The sequence below is a fragment of the Scyliorhinus torazame genome, chromosome 12 (assembly GCF_047496885.1).
Source record: "Scyliorhinus torazame isolate Kashiwa2021f chromosome 12, sScyTor2.1, whole genome shotgun sequence".
Classification (NCBI taxonomy): domain Eukaryota; kingdom Metazoa; phylum Chordata; class Chondrichthyes; order Carcharhiniformes; family Scyliorhinidae; genus Scyliorhinus; species Scyliorhinus torazame.
The window spans coordinates 195,346,569-195,370,240 of NC_092718.1; the positions used below are offsets into that span (position 1 = coordinate 195,346,569).

The window sequence follows — 23,672 nt, forward strand, 5'->3', positions numbered from 1 at the left end:
CTTGAATCAAATTTCTCAGTTATGTCCATTCACCATTTTTGGAGAGATAGAAATGATCACACTAATATCAAAACTCTTAGTACTCTCTATATCCATTTTCTGCTCACTTGTCTCGACTTTATTGTCAAATTTAACAACATGTGGCCTAGATTCTGGCCTGATTATGGCCAAATCTAGTTGTGTTTAAAAATCAACAATTGTTTTAGATATTCCTTATTATTTCTCTATGTGAGAGTAAAAGGGTAACTTAAACCCCTGAATACATTCATGCATTGTTTCTTTAACAGTGGATTGGTGTTTGATATCTTTGTTATCAGGTCTTCACTTCATTACTGGGAAAGCCTGTCACTGGCGACAGCAGTCAATGAGTGAATTGGAAAAGCGGATATGGTTCAATACGGAGATCATATTTTATTGTCTTGTTGAAATACTCTGGCCAAACAAAAGTTCCGCAAGGTTCTGTGAGGATTAACTAATTGAAAGGGAAATTATTCATGGTGGTGAAATAATCGGATCAGCTTTTTCCATCAGTACCTTTGTTTGCATTTAATGTTAAATTTCCAACTCAAGTAAAGACGTTGCCCAAATTTCCATGTGTTATGTTTCTGATTTATGAAAGGGATAGAAATAATAATGCTTTAATTGAATGTGTTCCCTGCAAGGTTATGAATGTCATTTGAGAAATATATGACAAATTCACCATTAGTCTTTGGGTGTCAACCTACTCAGGACAAATTTAATTACAGACCTATCCATCCTCATCCTAATGAAGTTAGCATTCAGCATTTCCCAATATAAAGCTTGTGTCAGCATCCACTAAGCACTCTGAAAACCTGACAGCTGAAGTGAGCACAAGACTGCACAAAGCAAAAGCAATGTGGAAGGAATAGAACATAGAACATAGAACAGTACAGCACAGAGCAGGCCCTCCGGCCCTCGATGTTGTGCCAAGCATTGTCCAAAACCAAGATCAAGCTGTCCCACTCCCTGTCATTCTGATACACTAATACACTCTACAGTTGCTAAAGTAAACAAACCAGCACATGCAGCAACCACTGGAAATCAAACAGCAATAATAATAATAATCATTTTATTGTCACAATGAGGCTTACATTAACACTGCAATGAAATTACTGTGAAAATCCCCCTAGTCGACACATTCCGCCGCCTGTTCGGGTTGAGGGAGAATTCAGAATGCCCAATTCACCTAACAAGCTCATCTTACGGGACTTGTGGGAGGACACCGGAGCACCGGAGGAAATCCACGCGGACACGGGGAGAACATGCAGACTCCGCACTGACAGTGACCCAAGCCGGGAATCGAACCTGGAACCCTGGCGCTGTGAAGCAACAGTACTAACTGTGCTACCGTGCCGCCCGTCATTGCCATTGTACAAAGCCACTTACACCTCAGCACGGGTTAACATACATTTCCTGACCAACTAGACTTCATACCATTTGCAACTCATATCGTGAAATCTTCATCACCCCGCATTCATTTCTCGGGCCAGCCAATTTTACATTGTGCACGCAACTGTAAAATACTCAACCACCTTTGCCTGAGAGCTTGTCCATTGGATTTTGGGTGGGAGGGGGGAAATTGCATGTTGCTGCAGGATTTGGAGCAATACAACAGTTTAAAAGAGCAACATGGGGTTGCCAAACCTCCAGGGTTGGCCTGAAGTCTCTAGGAATTGAAGATCAAACTCCAGGACACTGAAACCCTGGAGAAAACTCATCAGGACATTAAATAACATTGGGTTTTCTTTGAACATTTCGCCTTACTTGCCAATCAAGCAACATTTAATTGTTTTGCTTTCTAATTGGCGGAGGACAGCAGTAAGTCACAAGGGTGGATGTGTTGGCCGACTCATGGCTGGAACATGGGGGCAAATCGAGGGATACATTGAATGACAGTTGGCAACCATATTGTACTTGATCTTAAGAGATTTGATTATGAGTTGGACTTTTGAGTGTTAAGGAAGGCCATCGAGAGCCTCGTCTAGATGTGTCTGCTGATGGCGATACAGGCCCAGGGCACCAGGCCGTTACAACACACATTACTACTCACTTCCTCCTAAATTCAGATAGCTAGGTGTGCAGAAAAACAAACAGATATTAAGGACAAGAACAAGAAAAGAAAAACGAACAAACCTGTCTTCCACACAATTTTCTTGGATTTTTAAATTATCGGATGCAAATAAACTGACTTCACAAGACTTAGCCTAACACTCAAAATAAATGATGATTGATCCCTTAAGCTCTTCATTTTAAATCCAGAAGGCATTAATTGTGTTCTCTTGGACTCGCCAAGTTTATTTAAGCATGCAATAAGGTGGTGAATAATTATAAGCAAAACTTCAATACCTACTTCTGGGGAATGACCATTAAATAGAATCTATCATCAATCGAACGCATATAGATAGTCAAACATATTTTTGCCATATCGCTTTGATTATTTAAAATGCACATGGGAGCTATCGCTCATGAAAGAGTTCATGTTATCACTCGCTTTTTGGGGAGGGAAATTAAATGTCCATTAAATCTTAAGATTTTTTTTTAGTATTCTGATTTCCATTGTGGGAATAAAACATTATATATCACTCTCCCATCAAAACAATCAGCCAATAGGAACCTACACAGGGCTCCAAGCCAGACAACCCCCTTTCAAAACTTCATCCCATCAACAGCAGCTTTTAATACTTTTTAAATTAAATGTCCCCAGCAGACTGACCCAGGTCTCCATAGAGTCTTTCCTTTATTAAAAAATAAGTACAAAGACATTCTGAAACAACTCTGCTTTGAAGAGGTTACATTATTCAAATAATGTGGTTTTTGTTTGCAAATAGAAGTCTTTACAACAGGTCCCCAAATGGCATAGGCATTGGGACTCTATTATAACAGAATTTAAAATAAATCTAACATCAAAGTGGAAGGGGGAAATACAGAGAGAATATGCACTCAGCAGGTCCATGGGCAGCACGGTAGCATTGTGGATAGCACAATTGCTTCACAGCTCCAGGGTCCTAGGTTCGATTCCAGCTTGGGTCACTGTCTGTGCGGAGTCTGCACATCCTCCCCGTGTGTGCGTGGGTTTCCTCCGGGTGCTCCGGTTTCCTCCCCCAGTCCAAAGATGTGCAGGTTAGGTGGATTGGCCATGATAAATTGCCCTTAGTGTCCAAAATTGCCCTTAGTGTTGGGTGGGGTTACTGGGTTATGGGGACAGGGTGGAGGTGTTGACCTTGGGTAGGGTGCTCTTTCTAAGAGCCGGTGCAGACCCGATGGGCCGAATGGTCTCCTTCTGCACTGTAAATTCTATGAACTGGTAGGGAGGAAAATGTTAAACTGCTTTCCTGTAGCTGCCAGCCCTGCTGTGAGGGATCTATGTTTGCTTTCAAGTGATTTATCCTTCTCATGTTCTGAAGAGATCCCCTCTTGCAGGAGGGCAGGGTGATACAAGAGGGGCAGCGAGACGCCCTGAGAACACCACCACACACTGCTTATTCTGTACAAATGGCCTGCAGTTCCGTGGCAGAGGGAACCCTCCCGGCCTGAGAGAGTTAGTTCTTCATTTCCTGATGCTGGGAGGATAAGATTGCTAGCACAAAGCACTTGCTTTTCCTTCAGGGTGTTTCAGCATTTAAACAACTCTTGTATGAGCGCGCAGAAATTAGAACTTTGCGCCTGTCGTTTAAATCAATAGCTGCCGCTTTCATTCAGGTGACCTTCGACTTCGATTTAAAGGGACATTTGCCAAAGTTGAGGTGAAGATGGCGGCGGAAGGGAATGGCGTGTGCAGCGACTTTGATACGATCGTTATTGGAGCAGGAATCCAGGGCTCTTATGCAGCCTATCATCTCTGCAAAAATAGCAAGACGCTGCTAATAGAACAGGTATGTCTGCTCCAGAGAAGTCCTTTGCTGAGGTGTGGAATTTCATCCACGTTTGACTCAACAACTCCAGTCAGCTGCAAGTGACGGTGCTATTGACGCTGCGCGGTGCCTGGGAATTTAAGGAAACATTACAGCTGTAATATTTAAGTTGAAAATTTATTTTGTCAACTGTGAAGTTTGCGAGGTGAGGACGGTCGAGCTTTGTGTGTGACATCTCCCTGAAAGACCCATCTGCTTCTTCGTATCCCCCCCCCCCCAGTCGATTTCAGCGGGAGCGGTGCGCAAGTGATTTCTGGGAGGTAGGTTTCTCCTTTAAAAACACTTACCTTCACAGGAGCAGGCCAGTCGATTTCAGCGGGAGCGGTGCGCAAGTGATTTCTGGGAGGTAAGTTTCTCCTTTAAAAACACTTACTTTCACAGGAGCAGGCCAGTCGATTTCAGCGGGAGCGGTGCGCAAGTGATTTCTGGGAGGTAAGTTTCTCCTTTAAAAACACTTACTTTCACAGGAGCAGGCCAGTCGATTTCAGCGGGAGCGGTGCGCAAGGCATTTCAGGGATGTACGTTTCTCCTTTAAAAACACTTGCCTTCACAGGAGCAGGCCAGTCGATTTCAGCGGGAGCGGTGCGCAAGTGATTTCTGGGAGGTAAGTTTCTCCTTTAAAAACACTTACCTTCACAGGAGCAGGCCAGACGATTTCAGCGGGAGCGGTGCGCAAGTGATTTCTGGGATGTAAGTTTCTCCTTTAAAAACACTTACCTTCACAGGAGCAGGCCAGTCGATTTCAGCGGGAGCGGTGCGCAAGTGATTTCTGGGAGGTAAGTTTCTCCTTTAAAAACATTTACCTTCACAGGAGCAGGCCAGTCGATTTCAGCGGGAGCGGTGCGCAAGTGATTTCTGGGAGGTAAGTTTCTCCTTTAAAAACACTTACCTTCACAGGAGCAGGCCAGTCGATTTCAGCGGGAGCGGTGCGCAAGGCATTTCTGGGAGGTACGTTTCTGCTTTAAAAACACTTACCTTCACAGGAGCAGGCCAGTCGATTTCAGCGGGAGCGGTGCGCAAGTGATTTCTGGGAGGTAAGTTTCTCCTTTTAAAAAAAAAACACTTCTTTTCTGTTTTATTTTTTCGACCCGCGGACTTCTGGGAAGGCCCCCGCCCCCCACCAATATATTCTGGTGGAGAGGAAACCCGAGACACTACACGTGTAGTGTCTCCCACCCACCCTCCTCCTCTAACCTAATAATAAGATCTATTGGTGTGAGGTAAGTGCCATATTATATTATATTATTAGCATTGCACAGGTCAAGGAAACACAGCCGGAGTGAGAGAGATACAGACAGTGAGAATTTGCTAGTTTCGTGCAGTAAGGTAACCAGGAAAGGTAAGTGGTTAATCTAATTGTGCTGTTTTTCAGTTAAAAGTGCAGGGTAGTGTCTGATTGGCTGAAGCTGCCCCCACCATAAACTTAAATTAAATTAATTAATTAATTAGTGATGGCTGGTCAGGTGATGTGCTTGAGCTGCTTGATGTGGGAGCTGGCAGATCCCATTGCGAGCTGCAGCGACCACATCTGCAGTAAGTGTTGGCTGCTCGAAGAGCTCCGGCTCAGAGTTGATGAGCTGGAGTCTGAGCTTCAAACACTGAGGCACATCCGGGAGGGGGAGACTTACCTGGACACTGTGTTTCAGGAGGCAGTCACACCTGTCAGAGTAAGTAGTTTAAATCCTGCTAGTGGCCAGGGACAGCAGGGTGTGACTACAAGTCAGGCAGGTAAAGGGAACCAGCAGTCAGGAACTGAGGAGCCTCAGCCCTTGACTCTGTCCAACAGGTATGAGGCACTTGCTCCCTGTGTGGATGGCGAACAGGGTTGTGGGAAGGATGAGTCAGCTGACCAAGGCACCATGGTTCAGCAGGCCATTCAAGGGGAGGGAGTAAATAGGCAAGTTGTAGTTGTAGGGGATTCTATTATCAGGGGGATAGATAATATCCTTTGTGAGCAGGATAAAGAGTCCCGCATGGTATGTTGCCTGCCCAGTTGCCTGCTAGGGTGCGGGACATCTCTGACCGGCTTGAAAGGATACTGGGGAGGGAGGGGGAGGATCCAGTTGTTGTGGTCCATGTCGGTACCAACAACATAGGCAAATCTAGGAAAGAGGACCTGTTTAGAGATTATAAAGAGCTAGGATTCAAATTAAAAAAACAGGTCCTCAAGGGTCATAATCTCCGGATTACTGTCCGAGCCACGTGCAAATTGGCATAGGGAGGCAAGAATAAGGGAAGTTAACACGTGGCTGAAAGAGTGGTGTGGGAATGAGGGGTTCCTTTTCATGGGACACTGGCATGAGTTTTGGGACAGGGGGGACCTATACCGTTGGGATGGTCTCCACCTGAACCGAGCTGGGACCAGTGTTCTGGCGAAAAGAGTAAATAGGGTGATCAATAGGACTTTAAACTAAAGATTGGGGGGGAAGGGAAAGTCGGGGAACCAAGAGGTAAAGTAATCCATGGGAAGCGTAGCTGCTTAGGAATACAAAAGAGCACAAAAAGACAGAACTCAGGAGAGGTTACAATAGTCCCCATCCCACAAAATATGACACAGTGTATGGAAAGGCTCAGTAAACCAAGGTCCACCACACTAAGAAAACAAAAAGGAACGGTCAATAGAGAATTAAAGGTGCTATATTTAAATGCGCGCAGCGTACGGAACAAGGTAGATGAGCTTGTGGCCCAGATTGTGACTGGCAGGTATGATGTGGTAGGCATCACAGAGACATGGTTGCAGGGGGTTCAGGACTGGCATTTAAACATCCAGGGATTCACAACCTATCGAAAAGACAGAGAGGTGGGCAGAGGGGGCGGGGTTGCCTTGTTAATTAGGAATGAAACTAAATCAATAGCACTAAACGACATGGGGTCAGATGATGTGGAGTCTGTGTGGGTAGAGTTGAGGAATCACAAAGGCAAAAAAACCATAATGGGAGTTATGTACAGGCCTCCTAACAGTGGTCAGGACCAGGGGCACAAGATGCACCACGAAATAGAAAGTGCATGTCAGAAAGGCAAGGTCACAGTGATCATGTGGGACTTTAATATGCAGGTGGACTGGGTAAATAATACTGCCAGTGGACCCAAGGAAAGGGAATTCATTGAATGTTTACAGGAGGGCTTTTTGGAACAGCTTGTGATGGAGCCCACGAGGGAACAGGCCATTCTGGACTTAGTGTTATGTAATGAGCCAGACTTGATTAAAGATCTTAAAGTAAGGGAACACTTAGGAGGCAGTGATCATAATATGGTCAAATTCAATCTCCAATTTGAAAGAAAGAAGGTAGAATCAGATGTAAAGGTGTTACGGTTAAATAAAGGTAACTACAGGGGCATGAGGGAGGAACTGACGAACATCGACTGGGAGCAGAGCCTAGTGGGAAAGACAGTAGAACAGCAATGGCAGGAGTTTCTGGGAGTAATTGAGGACACAGTACAGAGGTTCATCCCAAAGAAAAGAAAGGTTATCAGAGGGGGGATTAGGCAGCCATGGCTGACAAAGGAAGTTAGGGAATGCATCAAAGCAAAAGAGAAAGCCTATAATGTGGCAAAGAGTAGTGGGAAGTCAGAAGATTGGGAAGGCTACAAAAACAAACCGAGGATAACAAAGAGAGAGATAAGGAAAGAGAGGATCAAATTTGAAGGTAGGCTAGCCAGTAACATTAGGAATGATAGTAAAAGTTTCTTTAAATACATTAAAAACAAATGGGAGGCAAAAGTTGACATTGGTCCGCTCCAAAATGACGCTGGTAATTTTGTGATGGGAGACGAGGAAATAGCCGAGGAACTGAATAAGTACTTTGCGTCAGTCTTCACAATAGAAGACATGAGTAATATCCCAACAATTCCAGAGAGTCAGGGGACAGAGTTGAATATGGTAGCCATCACAAAGGAGAAAGTGCTAGAGAAACTAAGAGGTCTAAAAATTGATAAATCTCCGGGCCCAGATGGGCTACATCCTAGAGTTCTAAAGGAGATAGCTGAAGAAATAGTGGAGGCGTTGGTGATGATGTTTCAAAAGTCACTGGAGTCAGGGAAAGTACCAGAGGATTGGAAAATCGCTGTTGTAACCCCCCTGTTCAAGAAGGGAACAAGGAAAAAGATGGAAAATTATAGGCCAATTAGCCTAACCTCGGTTGTTGGCAAGATTCTAGAATCCATTGTTAAGGATGAGATTTCTAAATTCTTGGAAGTGCAGGGTCGGATTAGGAAAAGTCAGCATGGATTTAGTAAGGGGAGGTCGTGCCTGACAAACCTGTTAGAGTTCTTTGAAGAGATAACAAATAGGTTAGACCAAGGAGAGCCAATGGATGTTATCTATCTTGACTTTCAAAAGGCCTTTGATAAGGTGCCTCACGGGAGACTGCTGAGTAAAATAAGGGCCCATGGTATTCGAGGCAAGGTACTAACATGGATTAATGATTGGCTGTCAGGCAGAAGGCAGAGAGTTGGGATAAAAGGTTCTTTTTCGGAATGGCAACCAGTGACGAGTGGTGTCCCGCAGGGTTCAGTGTTGGGGCCACAGCTGTTCTCTTTATATATTAACGATCTAGATGACGGGACTGAGGGCATTCTGGCTAAGTTTGCCGATGATACAAAGATAGGTGGAAGGGCAGGTAGTATGGAGGAGGTGGGGAGGCTTCAGAAAGATTTAGACAGTTTAGGAGAGTGGTCCAAGGAATGGCTGATGAAATTCAACGTGGGCAAATGCGAGGTCTTGCACTTTGGAAAAAAGAATAAAGGCGTGGACTATTTTCTAAACGGTGACAAAATTCATAATGCTGAAGTGCAAAGGGACTTGGGAGTCCTAGTCCAGGATTCTCTAAAGGTAAACTTGCAGATTGAGTCCGTAATTAAGAAAGCAAATGCAATGTTGTCATTCATCTCAAGAGGCTTGGAATATAAAAGCAGGGATGCACTTCTGAAGCTTTATAAAGCATTAGTTAGGCCCCATTTAGAATACTGTGAGCAATTTTGGGCCCCACACCTCAGGAAGGACATACTGGCACTGGAGCGGGTCCAGCGGAGATTCACACGGATGATCCCAGGAATGGTAGGCCTAACATACGATGAACGTCTGAGGATCCTGGGATTATATTCATTGGAGTTTAGGAGGTTGGGGGAGATCTAATAGAAACTTACAAGATAATGAATGGCTTAGATAAGGTGGATGTAGGGAAGTTGTTTCCATTAGCAGGGGAGACTAGGACCCGGGGGCACAGCCTTAGAATAAAAGGGAGTCACTTTAGAACAGCGATGAGGAGAAATTTCTTCAGCCAGAGAGTGGTGAGTCTGTGGAATTCATTGCCACAGAGGGCGGTGGAGGCCGGGACGTTGAGTGTCTTTAAGACAGAAGTTGATAAATTCTTGATTTCTCGAGGGATTAAGGGCTATGGAGAGAGAGCGGGTAAATGGAGTTGAAATCTGCCATGATTGAATGGTGGAGTGGACTCGATGGGCCGAATGCCCTTACTTCCGCTCCTATGTCTTATGGTCTTTCCTTTACACCCTTTTTAAGTTTCTCCTGTTCAGATGTCAGCCTTGGGTTCATTGCTTGCCCCTCTTACCTTCTGTGAAAGAAGGTTATGGATCTAAGGGTCAGATCTAATGCGATGTTCAGTCAGGTCCTTGCACTGTAGTAAAGGTGACCTCAGAATTCCAGAGTACATGTTGCTCACGACCATGAATACAAGGAGGGTGCATCGGATTGCTTCTCTCTAAGTGTCGCCTGTGGAAAAGAGAAAGAGTACGTGTGCCCTGTCCTTATATATGTTCGACTCTCCTGCTGACCTTGCTATAGTAACTCAATCAAACTAACCAATCTGCTCGAAGCCATGCGGTGGGTGTGATGCTTCCGATCTGCCCCTGTGCTTCTCTCTAAGTGTCGCCTGTGGAAAAGAGAAAGAGCATGTATGCCCTGTCCTTTATATATGGGTTGCCCCCTTGTGGCAGTGTCACCTCTGGCTGTCTTGACTGCCCATTGGTCATGTCCTATTCTATGTGTTCATTAGCTGTATGTCTGCATGTCAGGATGTCTCTGGTGCTCCCTCTCGTGCTTACTCAGTCCTCGAGTATCTACATTAACCCCTTGTGTATTTACAGTGATGCATATCACCACAAGCTCCAGGATTCGTTTCTGTCTTGATCTAAACATGGATAAAAGGGCTGAACGGCACAGGTGAGATGAGGTGACAGTGACTGCCCTTGACATCACCTCAGCATTTGAAAGTATGGCATCAAGGAACCCTGGCAAAATTGAAGTCAATGGTAATCAGGGGGGAAACTCTCCACTAGTTGGAGCCATACCTGGAACAAAGCAAGGTGGTTATAGTTGTTGGTGGACAACCATCTCAGTCCAGGACATCACTGCAGGAGTTTCTCAGGGGAGTGTCTGAGCCTCAGCCATCTTAAGCTGCTTCATTAGTTGCCTTCCTTCCATCAGAAGGTCAGAAGTGGGAATGTTTGCTGGAATGTTTAGTACCATTCACAATTCCCCAGATGCTGGAGCAGTCCAGGCCTGCACAAGACAAGACCCGAACAACATTCAGGCTTGGGCTAATAAGTGGCAAGTGTCATTTGCCAAGTAATGACCATCTTTAACAAGAGAGAAACTAACCATCTCCACTTGATATTCAACAATATTACCATCACTGAACCTCTCGCCATTAGCATTCTGGAAGGCTACCATTGGTCAGAAACTGAACTGGATCAGCCATCTAAAGAGCAGATCTGAGGTTGGGAATTCTGCACTGAGTAATTCGTCTCCTGATTTTCCAACGCCTGTCCACCATCTATAAGGCACAAGCCAGGAGTTTGACTGAAAACTCCCCAGTTACCTGGATAAATGCGACACCAACAACCCTCAAGAAATTTGACACCTTCTGGACAAAACAGCCCGCTTGATCTACATTCCATTCACCACAGGCACAATGTGGCAGCAGAGTGTGCCATCAATTGCACAGTAACAACTTGCCAAAGCTCCTTCAGCAGCATCTTCCAAAGCTGTGGCCTCTGCAAGTTAGAAAAATGTGGACACAGACTCACTGAAGCACCACAACCTGAAGGTTCCCCTCCAAGCTACACAACACCCTGACTTGGAATTATATTATTGTTCTTCACTGTCAAAATCTTGGAACAGCCAACCTAATAAGAACCTTTATTGTCACAAGTAGGCTTACATTAACACTGCAATGAGGTTACTGTGAAAAGCCTCTAGTCGCCACACTCCGGCACCTGTTCGGGTACATGGAGGGAGAATTCAGAATGTCCAATTCACCTAACAAGCACGTCTTTCGGGACTTGTGGGAGGAAACCGGAGCACCCGGAGGAAACCCACCCAGACACGGGGAGAACGTGCTGACTCCACACAGACAGTGATCCAAGGCGGGAATCGAACCAGGGTCCCTGGTGCTGTGAAGAAACAGTGCTAACCACTCTGCTACCATGCAAGGCAGCTCCCCACTACCCTCAAGGGCAATTAAGGATGGACACTATGCTGGCCTAGCCAGCGACGCCCACATCCCTTGGATGAACAAAAGGAAATTAAGTATTCCTCAGATTCTCTGTTTTCATTTTAAATTTCCAGGATATGTACTAGTTCGCTTTTTGCTTCAGAATGACGAACACAACAGAGTAGACAGGGAGAAACTGTTCCAACTCATAAGAGGATCAAGAAAGAGAGGGCACAGATTCAAGGTGGTTTGCATGAGCAGCAAAAGTGACAAAGAGCGTTTTCACAAAGTGAGTGGTTCGGATCTGGAATGCACTGCCTGGAAGTGTGATGGAGCAGGTTCAATGGAGGTATTCAAGAGGACACTAGATGATTGTTCTCGATTCTGAAAATGTGCAGGGGAAAAGGCAGGAGAATGGCACTGAATAAAAATGCACATTCAGAGGGCAGGTGCAGAAACAATGGGCCGAATGGCAGCATAACAATTCTGTGACAATCTTCCGGCCAGCCCTTTAGTCCCTTAAAATGGTCTTGCAAAGAACAAGTGAGCTTCATTTAAATAGTATATTTAAATCAAGCACTCTGCTTATTTTCTACTCTTTCAGGAAAAGATTACATTGGCTGCTCCTTTTTATGTCCTGCTGGAGGGGGCGTCCGAGAGGATGCATGTGAATGAGCTGCAAATGTGGCCAGAGGCTTTTGAGCTATTTTTCCTTTCCAGTTTTACAGGACACCCTTCATTTTTTTTTCTAATTTCTCTGAACTTTGAAGAAATTCGATTGGAGTTTATTGTTTATGGAACCTAAAATCATATACTCCCTGCTAATCTATCCGAAAGCTGATTGACATTGAAACATTGTAAAGCTTTGACAGAACAGGAGAAGCTGTAAAAAGAGAAGATCGGTGAAAGGAATTGCACATAGGAATGTTCAAGGGATCGCGAGGCATCCAAATGGAATCTAAACAGAGTTGCGGTTGCCAGCAAGTCAAATTTAAGATTATTGATCAGAGTTTCTTTCATGCTGCATTTGCGTATTTGCAGGATTTACGGGTATAAACTATGCAAGTTGAATAAGGCATGATCAGGAGGATGGCACACATCAGAACCGGGTGACCTGAAACTGCCCGAAGGAAAATAGTTTGCTGGCTCTGCGTCAATAAGAACACGGTTGCAGGGCTGCACAGTGTCTGTGACACATGCAGCCAACGCATACCGAAGGCACCACGCTGTTCATGGTAATCAAGGTCACCTCCACCGTCAGTGCTTCATTTTATGCCTCCATCCAAATTAGGAATGAATTGCAGTGTCAACCTGTGTACTATCCCACTCCTGACATTGACTTGGGCAGCGAGGTAGCACAGTGGTTAGTACTGTCGCTTCACAGCGCCAGGGTCCCAGGTTCGATTCCCGGCTTGGGTCACTGTCTGTGCAGAGTCTGCACGTTCTCCCCGTGTCTGCGTGGGTTTCCTCCGAGTGCTCCGTTTTCCTCCCACAAGTCACGAAAGATGTGGGCCGGGATTCTCTCACTGCGGGGCCCGGCCAGAGAATCGGCGGGACTAGCGCGAATCGCGCCACGCCAGTCCAGCGATTCTCCGGAGCGCGGAGAATCGGCGCCATTGGCGCCGAACCGGTCGGCGCAGCGCCGGTCGGAGGCTGCTCTACAGGGCCCCCCGGCAATCCTCGGCCCGGGATGGGCCAAGCGGCCACGCTGAAAAAGCCGAGTCCTGCCGGGGCCGTCCACACCTGCTCTTTCCTGGCGGGACCGCAACGTGGATGCATCTGGGGGCGGCCTGGTGGGGGGAGGGGCGTCTGTCCCCGGGGGGTGCCTCCGCTGTGGCCTGGCCCGCGATCGGGGCCTACCGATCAGCAAGCGGCCTCTCGGGCTGGGGGCCTCTTTTGCTCCACGCCGGCCCCAGTAGCCCTACGCCATGTTGCGTCGGGGCCGGCACGGAGAAGGGAGCCACCGCGCATGCGCGGTAATCGCGCCGGTCCCACTGCAAATGCGCGCGTTGCCGCCGGTGCCACTGCGCATGCGTGGCCCCGCGGCGCCCATCTGATGGCGGGATCGGCAGCTGGAGCGGCGTGGGTCGCTCAGTGCTGTGCTGACCCCCTGTAGGGATCAGAATTTCTGCCCCTGAGGCCATGTTGTCGGTGTCGAGAAACGCGACGGCGTTTACGACAGCGTCAACACTTAGCCTCAGGATCAGAGAATCCCACCCATATGTTAGGTAATTTGGACATTCTGAATTCTCCATCTGTGTACCCGAACAGGTGCTGGAATGTGGTGACTAGGGGCTTTTCACAGTAACTTCATTGCACTGTCAATGTAAGCCTACTTGTGACAATAAAGATTATTTCTGTTTCTATTTTTCTACCCGCACATTCATCAGTAATCATTTATCATCACCGATCAACCGAGCTACCACTCTGATCTTCTTTAACATTGAATAGCAAGAGTAAATTAGCATGATTGGCCCGTTTGACCGCACTCCCCAAAATATAAGGGGCACTGTGGCATCCATTTAACAATTTGTTGAGAGGTAGGTGGCAGTGAATAGGGTTGGTGGAATGTGCCAAGTGCTCCTTCAAAGGATCTGTACGGGCTGGGAGAGGGCTCAGCTTTTCAATTTTTATATTATTGACTTGGATTGAAGCAAGGTGGGGTGTATACCCATTTTGGTTTCAAACCAGACCAATCAGAACATTTTCTTCATGGAAAGAGATAGTGAGTAGCCGTACTGGTACTTGTAAAGCTTTGAGATAAATATTTCTGAATCAATCTTCACTTATCAGACTTCTCTTCCTGGCCTATAGTGAGAAATAAAGGAGCATTTAAGGAGAGCCAGCTCCAATACTCCATCAGAGTTTTCATTGAAATGCGGTCGGGGCGATTTTTGTTGCGTTATTGCCTTGTTTTTCAATGTGAATGGGCAGCCGACAGACAAAACAGCTCATTTTCATGTCAGATTTGATTTTCAAGCGGGCCTCAATTTAGATATTTAGGCCTCGATCCACCGGCCGCGTTGCGTCTGAACGGCGGCATGGCCGGTAGATGCTGGGAGATCCCTCTTCCGGGATCTTCCTGGCTCGTCATGCCTCGCAAGATCTAACCCAATCTCATGAGACGTCGTGATCTGAATCCCGCCCATGGTGGGCAGGATCACTATCTGGCAAATATGCATGTCACAGTGAGTGAGCTAGTCTCACTCGAATATGCACCTGCCGGATCTACTGAGGCCCCGGGATCTAACCCCTTCGCCTCAGAGACCTCGGGCGAGCGCCGTTCAATGCTGGTCTCCACATACGGGGACCAGACAGCTCAGCAATGTGGGGGTCTCCCAGGGAATTGGAGGTCCCCAGGTGCTCGTGCCACCTGAGAACCTTGGCACTTACTGCTGGCAGGTGAACTACCAGGGTGCCAGGCTGGCACTGCCAAGGTGCCAGGCTGGCATTTTTCCTCTGGCAATGGTAGTGGTGGGGGGTCCCGAACACCCCCTTTCGGTGAGTGGAGGCTTTGGGGGGGGGAGTTTGAGGGTTGTGTTTTTGGCGGGGGGGGGTCAAGAGATCGGGATGCCATTTTCAAATGACATCCCGATCTCTTCCTGCACTGAGGAGTTCCGGCAAGTGAACTTCCTCAGTGCAGGAAATGGGACTGAATGTGGCATTGGTGGGGCATTCCCTGCTGAGGCCCTGAGTCCCAATAGATAGTGTATTGTTTCTTGTCGCCACAAGCATTGGGAAACACCCGGCTAAACGTGCTCGTCACGGACTCTGTTCCAATTTGGATAGATCGTGCCCACTATTTCTACCAGACACAGTGGCAGGGCAGCATAATGAATACATTTAACCTGAGGTCCCTGAGACACTATTACAACCACAATGCCATTTTTGTTTCTAACTGCATTGTTAAATCCGGATTCTCAAATCACCCACTAACCTTGTTGTCCTGAAGCAAACATTTCCTTGGTATTTAAAGGCATTCTCAACTACCACAACTAAATTGGCACAAGGCTTTAAGAGACTACTTTTTTTTAACGTACTTTGACCGTTTTCAAGCCTTTTGTAGTGCCTGTTGAATGTTCTGTGCTCTTTCCTGGTAACTTATCCTTTTTCATCGTCCACTCAATCTGTTTTAGCAGAATGCAGAGTAAAAACCTCAGAAGGAGGGAAGGCATGGGGGAGAGCAATAGAATGAAGCATACTCACAGGAATCACAGGCCCAGAATGACATTATTCCTGTTCCCTCTTGAGTGACACATAAGGAGATTGGGCTTCACTGGGGAGAATGACTAGACTTGCATCACCACCATAAATAGGACTTACAGTTAACTGCTGCTGTGAGAACCGCATCATCTATTGCAGTATAGGTCACTGCAACCTTCAGATTCTCTGTCTCGGGCTCACTCCAGGCTATGACGGAAGATATAAGTATCACCCAGTTTGCAGACTTCATGCTAGCATTAAGCAGCTGACCATTGTCATGTTTGCTAAAGTTGCTCTCCTCATATATATACCCTGAAGTAGCAGGAAGGAGTTATATAGTTTCATAGATTCCCGAATTCCCTGTGGTACAGGAAGCCCTTCAAGTGGTGGGGGGGCGCACATAAGAAGGAACGGTAGTCGGGAACAGTATAGTGAAGGTTATTGACACTGTTCTCTATAGCAAGGAGTCCAGGCGATTGTGTTGTCTGCCTGGTGCCAGGGTTCAGGACATCTGCTCCGGGCTGGAGAGGAACTTGCAGTCAGAAGGGGGAGGATCCCATTGTCGTGGTCCATGTAGGTGCCAACGACATAGGTAGAACTTGGGAAGATTTTGAGGAACTAGGCACTAAATTAAGCAACATAACCTCCGAGTTTACAATCTCTGGATTATTACCTGAGCTGCATGCAAATTGGCATAGGGTACATAAAAGTAGAGAGATGAACACTTGACTCAAAGACTGGTGTTGGAGAAATGGGTTTTGGTTCGTGTGGCACTGCCCCACCTGTACTGGGGAAAGTGGGGGCTGTACTGTTGGGACGACCTACATCTGAACCTACCTGGGACCAGTGTTCTTACAAACCACATAACTAGGGAAGTGTAGAGGGCTTTAAACTAAGTAGAGTGGGGGGGGGGAGAAGAATAGTTCCGGAGAGAGGCTAGGTAGGCTTACGAAGCAAAAGGTTATGGCAGCATTAAAAGACAGCTGTTTATGATATCCAGAGTGTGACAGAAAGGGACAGCGTGTACAAATATTTAAAAAGCAACAAATAGGGAAATAACGGCAACAAGGCAAAATTAATGGCTCTTTGTTTAAATGCACTTGGTATTTGGCACAAAATAAATGAATTAATGGCACAAATTGAGGTTAATGGGTATGACCTTATAGCCACTACAGAAGCGTGGTTACAAGGAGATCAAAACTGAAAATTAAATTCAATAATATTCAATAATCAACATTAGTGTCTGGTGTGCAACATTTTGTATGGACAGGCATGAAGGAAAGGGTGGTTGGGTAGCTTTGTTAGTACGAGATGGAATAAGTACGATAGCAAGAAATTGTCTTGGATCAGAAGATGTAGCATCCACATGGTTGGAGGCAAGAAATAACAAGAAGAAGACACTGGTGGGAATAGTCTATAGCCCCCCCCCCACAAAGAGTAGCTATACCGTAGGTCAGAGAATAAATCGGGAAATAATGAGGGCATGTAAAAAAGGCAGTACTTTAATCATGGGTGACTTTAATCCTCATGTAGATTGGGAAAATCAAATTGGCAGAGGTAGCCATAAGTAAGAATTCATAGAGTGTATTTGGGACAGTTTCCTGGAACAATATGTTGTGGATCCAACCAGGCATTAGGCTCGTTTGGATCTGGTAATGAGACAGGTTTAATAAACAATCTCAAGAGTAAAATAAGTTCTCGGAAAAAGTGACCATAACATGGTAGAATTTAGCATTCAGTTTGAGAGTGAGAAGCGTGGGTCAGAAACAACTGGGCTATACTTAAATCAGGGTAATTATAAAGGAATCAGGGCAGAGTTGGCTGGAATGGACTGGGAAAGGAGTTTAGCAGGAACGTTGGTAGATCAGCAATGACAGACGTTTATGAAAATAGTTCATGACTCACAATAAAGATATATCCCAGTGAGGAAGAAGGATTCTAGAAAGAGGATCGAACAACCATGGTTAACCAAAGAAATTAAGGATAGCATTAAACTGAAAGAAAAAACATAGTGTGGCAAAGATTATTGAAAGCCAGATGACTAAGAAAGTTTTAAAACGAACAAAAGGTAATCAAAAAAAGTAATACCAAGGGAAAAGATGAAATGAGAGTGAACACCAAGTAATATATAATTGACAGCAAGGGCTTCTTTAAATATATAGAAAAACGCAGAGAGAGGCCAAAATGAACATAGGCCCCTTAGAGAATAAGACCGGGGAAATAATAATGGGGAACGAAAAAATGACAGAGGGGTTAAAATACTTTATGTCAGTCTTCACAGTGTAAGGCACTAATAACATTCCAAAAGTACTAAATAATCAAGGGGCAAAAAGGGGGAAGGAAATAAATAAAAAAACATCACTAGAGAAAACTAATGTGGCTAAACACCGAGATAAGTCCCCTGGTCCTGATGGGTTGCATCCCAGGATATTAAAGGAAGTATCTGCAGCGATAGTGGATGAACTGGTAGTAAACTTCCAAGAATCCTTAAATTCTGGAAGAGTCCCAGACAATTGTCAAGCTGCCAATGTTAACACCCTTATTCAGAAAGTGTGTGTGTGTGTGTGTGTGTGTTGGGGGGGGGGGGGGGGGGGGAAACAAAAATATGGCCAGTTAGCTTAACATCTGTCATTGGAAAAATGTTATGAGTCCATTATAAAGGGAGTAATAGGCATTTAGAAATACATAAATAACGAGCCAAAGTCAGCATAGCTTCATGAAGGGGAAATCGGGAGTTGTTATTGGCTTATTGACTGACCCATCCTTCCCACTGACCATATGTCCATTCTCCTGCACGTCCCTAGCAAATGGCGCAGACCCATCCTGGGCTGCACCCTCTCCTGCCTCCCACGAGACCACCTTGGAGGAGAGCTCCGAGGATGCACCCGTTATAGTTGCAACACAGTTGTCATTCCCACCCTCCACCAGTGCAGATGCACACACCTCAGTGGGGTTATGTTAGTGGACATGCTTTGGGGGCACATTCTGGTGAGCACCACACTGTTGCCGATGTACATCAGGTGGAGACAGGAACCCCCAGGCGAGACAGCAGTCGGAGGGCTGCTAGATCCTGGGACCCAGTTGGGTCCCAGCCTGATGCTGAACCTGTGGTACAGAGGTGTCCAGAGCTGTTGAAGACGATCGGGAGCAGCTGGGATATTCAGAGGGAGATGTCAGCGGCACTCCAGCAAGTCCATTGCCGCTTGGAGGAGTCCCAGAGGCCACGGGCGTACGAGATGACGCCAACAATGCGTGGCACCGAGCACAACACTGCTTGGCTGGGGGCCGCAGTGGAAAGCCTGGTGCACGACGTCAGCCCCATTAGTGAAGGTGTCCACGGCATCGCGCACTCGGTGACTGCCATGGCTGAGGGTCTCGGCAGAATGTCCGACTCGCTGGGAGTTGTGACCCAGTACCAGGCCGACCTTGATGAGATTCTGCCGGACATGGCCCGCTCTCAGATGGGCAAGTCCGAGGCGCTGCGGAGCTCGCGCCAGTCACAGGTGGTCATTGCCGAGGCGCTGCAGAGCATGTCCCAGTCACTGAAGAGCATCGCCGAGGGCGTCAACACGATGGTGCAGACCGTGGGGAGCCGCCGGGGCTGGCTGAGCCAGATGATGCAGGGGCAGCCAGGGCTCAAACCAGCTGCCTCTCTGCAGCAAGGTGGACCCCAGGGCCCTGTGGGCACCGGCTGGGAGGAGCGGGCATGGGGTGCCAAGGTGGACCCATCCCATGGAGTGGCGACAGTGGCCTCAGCTCCCCTGAATTCTACCCCTCTGATAAGGCTGCCTCTCGAAGTCAGCACTCGGGACAGGGTGGCATGGCTACGGATGTGCCACTGACAAGTGAGCTGGGGCCATCCGCCTCAGAGGACGCCATCCAGGGGCATCAAAGGCCATGGGACGAGGTAAGTAGCTGGCTGCCTCCACCTCAGATGTGCATCCTGGGAAACACCTAGACATAGTGGTAGAGCCCAGCACGTTGAGGATCACTGAGGGCACCAGTGGAGGAAGGGGTTGAGTGAGGTAGGTAGGAGGGGGCGGTGGGGGGTGGGGATTGAGGGGCGACACCATCAGGAGGGTGGGGAATTGTAAACACCTTACACAACCATTATGATGCCTCTGTCACTTTCCTCCGCAATGGGGACTAACCTCCAACTGCCCAATAGGAGATGAGGGAAAGTCGCCTGATTTTCCCCTTTGTATTTTGTCATTGAATTCTTCCCATTGCCCCTGGCACTTTGCCAGCTGTAGGGAGGGTGGTGGACCGCCTGTCAGCTTGTGGCCAATTTGAAGCCCTTAAAATTGTTCAATTCAGGCCTGGTATTTTATCACTGGTGGATGTGTGAGAAGGCCAGCAGGTATACCCTTCCTGGCTCGGAGGGACAAGCCCTCCTGATTGGGCACCCTATCCCCCATGGTGGGCCTCCCTGGTAGCAAGGCCCACCCCGTGCTGCAAGGTGGACCCCAACCCCCACCAAGAAGCACATGCACGCGCACACACACACACATATATTAATACCTCTCGTTGTACGCTGCACAACTTTGCTCAGCAACAGAATGAGGATTTGACTGTAATCTGCAGTCTGATAAGGGAAGAGACACTGATGATAGAGGGTGGTGAAAAGCAAGAGGGCTCCAATGATGACCTGCAGCCAATTTACTTTGCAGCAGCTCAATGAACAATTGCTGCTCCCCTCCATTAACAGTCATGTCCAATATGTCTCCCAGTCTGCTCACACTCCAATAAACTGCATCTTCCCAAAGATAATGTTACAACTCATGACAACCAGCATTGCATGGCCATCAGCTACTTCAGTAAGGCCCACTGAACACACAGTTTCAAAAAGGGCCGTAATATTCTCCCTCTCCAGGTCTGCTGGCTCAGTGCAGGATCTGGAAAAGATAAAATTCCAGACCAGGCAATCTCATAGCAATGTTCTCATTGATAATGACAGGTTTCAGAGCATTGATGTGACATGGATTTGCTGTTGATTCTCGTGGTAAGTCCAACTGGATTCCAATGTCAAAACTCAACGGGGAAAATCGGGGACACCCAGGCGACTTTCACTCATCTCCTGTTGGGCAGTTGGAATAATTATTTGGTTTTGGGAGCAGATATCTTTTGGAGAGTTGTGCCACGTCATAGATGCTCTGTTTGAATGCTTAATCCTGAGCCGATTTCTTGGCAGTTTATGTCGGTGATGGTTTGGCATCAGGTTCTGCTCAGAGGCAGGGAGATGAGGCGTCTTCCAAGTCTACATCAGCAGAACGAGTATCAAACACATTCTGTTGCCGTTATTCTTTTTTTATATATATATATTTAGAATACCCAATTATTTTGCTTTCCAATTAAGGGGCAATTTAACATGGCAAATCCACCTACCCTACACATCTTTGGGTTGTGAGGTGAGACCCCACGCCGACACGGGTGGAATGTGCAAACCCCACACAGAGAGTGACCCGAGGCTGGGATCGAACCTGGGGCCCCCGCGCCGTGAGGCAGCAATGCTAACCACTGCGCCACCGTGCCTCCCTGTGCCATTATTCTGAACCACATGTTAGCCAACTGAGCTAACTGGCCCCCACTTGTGTTGAGTACAAGAGTGGGAAAAAATGATAATAAATATTATAATTTATTACATGTTATAATTGTGGCATCAGTTACAATACAGATACAGCCAGTATGAATTGACTTTGCACTTGTATTTATTCTTCCCTTAAATATGTAACTGTTTACATGCAGGACCAATAGCAGCAATTGAAGAATACCACTTTTAATCTGTTGCAATTATTTGATTAAAGGATCTATAGGACTTTTCGTTTTTTGGTTTATTCTTCACACAGCGTGAAAAATTACCAACCAATCTCCGTGCTGGCAGGCAGTTTAGTCATTTCCTGGCATCTGAGAATGCCGATCCATCACCAGTTATTAAAAGTTAGACAGGACTTTCTGAAGGTGACTCATTATCCCTTTGGCAGATTTCTCCCACAACAGCACAGCTAAAACATGGACCCACCATTTGCAAAATCATTGGCAATCGCCCATGTCCTTGCATAATGCAACGTGCGAGTTTTGTGAATTTATTGCAATCAAGTGATTACCTAAAAAAAAGTGGCAATACAAAAATCCTTTCGTCTCACGTTATATATTATCACTGATTAAAATATGATATTAAAATTTTGCTTCAGTAAATAAAGAGCGCGTTTTAATGACCTCGAACAGGCGCCGGAATGTGGCGACTAGGGGCTTTTCACAGTAACTTCATACTTGTGGCAATAAAAGATTATTATTATTATTGTCGTGCCCGACTTGATGACGTGACAAGGCAGTTTATACTCGCAAGAGGCTTCTCGCGAGTTAAACGTTTCATGAGATTTAACGGAGACGTTGCGATCTGGATCTCACCCAGTGAGATTTAAATATATTAAATATTAGGCTAATTTAAATAGGTCTGTATTCTTCCAGGGCCCTGAAAAGTACGGCCATGCCTGGAGACCTCGCCATGGTGCCTTTTAGCACTGCTTTCCACAAATGTGAGCCAGGTGTAACGGCACCTGGGGGGTCTCCCAAGCCATTAAAGACTCCTGGGTCCGGTTGCGGCTATGCCTAGGTAGGTCGCACGTTCGGCAGCTCCCGCCGGGAACGGACTTTTGGACTCTTCAGAGGGGCCCCAACGGCAATTGTTCAACGGCTTCCAGTGTGGAAAGGTGACAGCAAGGTTCCCCTGATACTATATGGATTGGACCAGGAGTGGAGCAGTTAAAAACGTGATCCTGGTGCAGCGGAAAGTGCGAGGGAGGAAAAGCAAGATGGCGGCGGGTGGAGACCAAGCAGCGTGGGCGCAGTGGTCGCAGGAGCAGCAGGAGTTTCTTAAACGCTGCTTTGCGGAGCTGAGGACAGAAATGCTGGCGCCAATGAAGGCGGCGATTGAGAAGATTGTGGAGACCCAGAAGGCCCAAGGGGCGGCGATCAGGGAGGTGCAGCAAAAAGCCTCGGAGAACGAGGACGAGATCTTGGGCCTGGCGGTGAAGGTGGACGCGCATGAGGTGCTGCAAAAGAGGTGGGCGGAAAAATTTGAGGACCTGGAGAATAAGTCGAGGAGGAAGAATCTTCGGATTCTGGGTCTCCCTGAAGGAGTGGAGGGGCCCGATGCCGGGGCATATATGAGCATGATGCTCAATTCGCTGATGGGCACGGGAGCTTTCCCGAGGCCCCTGGAGCTGGATGGGGTTCCTCGGGTCTTGGCAAGGAGACCCAAAGCCAACGAGCCGCCAAGGGCTGTAGTGGTGAGGTTCCACCGCTTTATGGACAGGGGTGGGGTCGGGGGCAAAGGGCGGTGCTGGAGAGGAGTGCACACTGACTGCCAAGGGGTGGGGGGATTCTCACACTGGGGGGTCGATGGAATGGCGGGAGAGGCTGGGGTCAGCAGGAGTCAGCAGACTTATGGGAGTGTCGTGGGGGGAGCAAAATGGCTAGATGAGGATCTAGCGGGGGGGGAGGGGGAACTGGGTTGCTGCTGCATTGGCCAAAGGGGAGCTGGAAGTAGGAGAGGTTGTCGGGACGGGGGTCCGCCGCCTGGGGGACTGGAATATGCGGGAGGCGCGGGCACGTGGCTGGCCTAGAAAAGGAGATGGCTAGTCGGCGGCGGGGGGGGGGGGGGGGGGGTGGCGAGTAGCCCCCCGATCCGGCTGATAACTTGGAATGTGAGTGGCCTCAACGGGCCGGTCAAGAGGGCCCGGGTGTTCGCGCGCTTAAAGGGACTGAAGGCTGACGTGGTTATGCTCCAGGAGACACTTCTGAAGGTGGCAGATCAGGTTAGGCTGAGAAAGGGATGGGTAGGACAGGTATTCCATTCAGGGCTGGATGCGAAGAACAGAGGGGTTGCAATACTGGTGGGGAAGCGGGTGTCGTTTGAGGCACTGAATATTGTAGTGGATAATTGAGGTCGATATGTGATGGTGAGCGGTAGGTTGCAGGGGGTGCGGGTGGTACTGGTGAACGTATATGCCCCGAATTGGGATGATGCCGGATTTATGAAACACATGCTGGGTCGGATTCCGGACCTGGAGGTAGGAAGCTT

The 23,672-nt window shown here is 47.4% G+C and overlaps 1 protein-coding gene across 1 annotated transcript in view; it reads left to right on the forward strand.

Moving 5' to 3' along the window:
- The first annotated feature begins 3,430 nt into the window (after positions 1-3,430).
- The window catches only part of pipox (pipecolic acid oxidase), a 100,133-nt gene continuing 79,891 nt past the window's right edge, over positions 3,431-23,672 (forward strand). The window contains 1 exon segment of the mRNA XM_072469585.1: positions 3,431-3,893. Coding sequence (XP_072325686.1) covers positions 3,771-3,893 — 123 coding nt within the window. The 5' untranslated portion in view covers positions 3,431-3,770.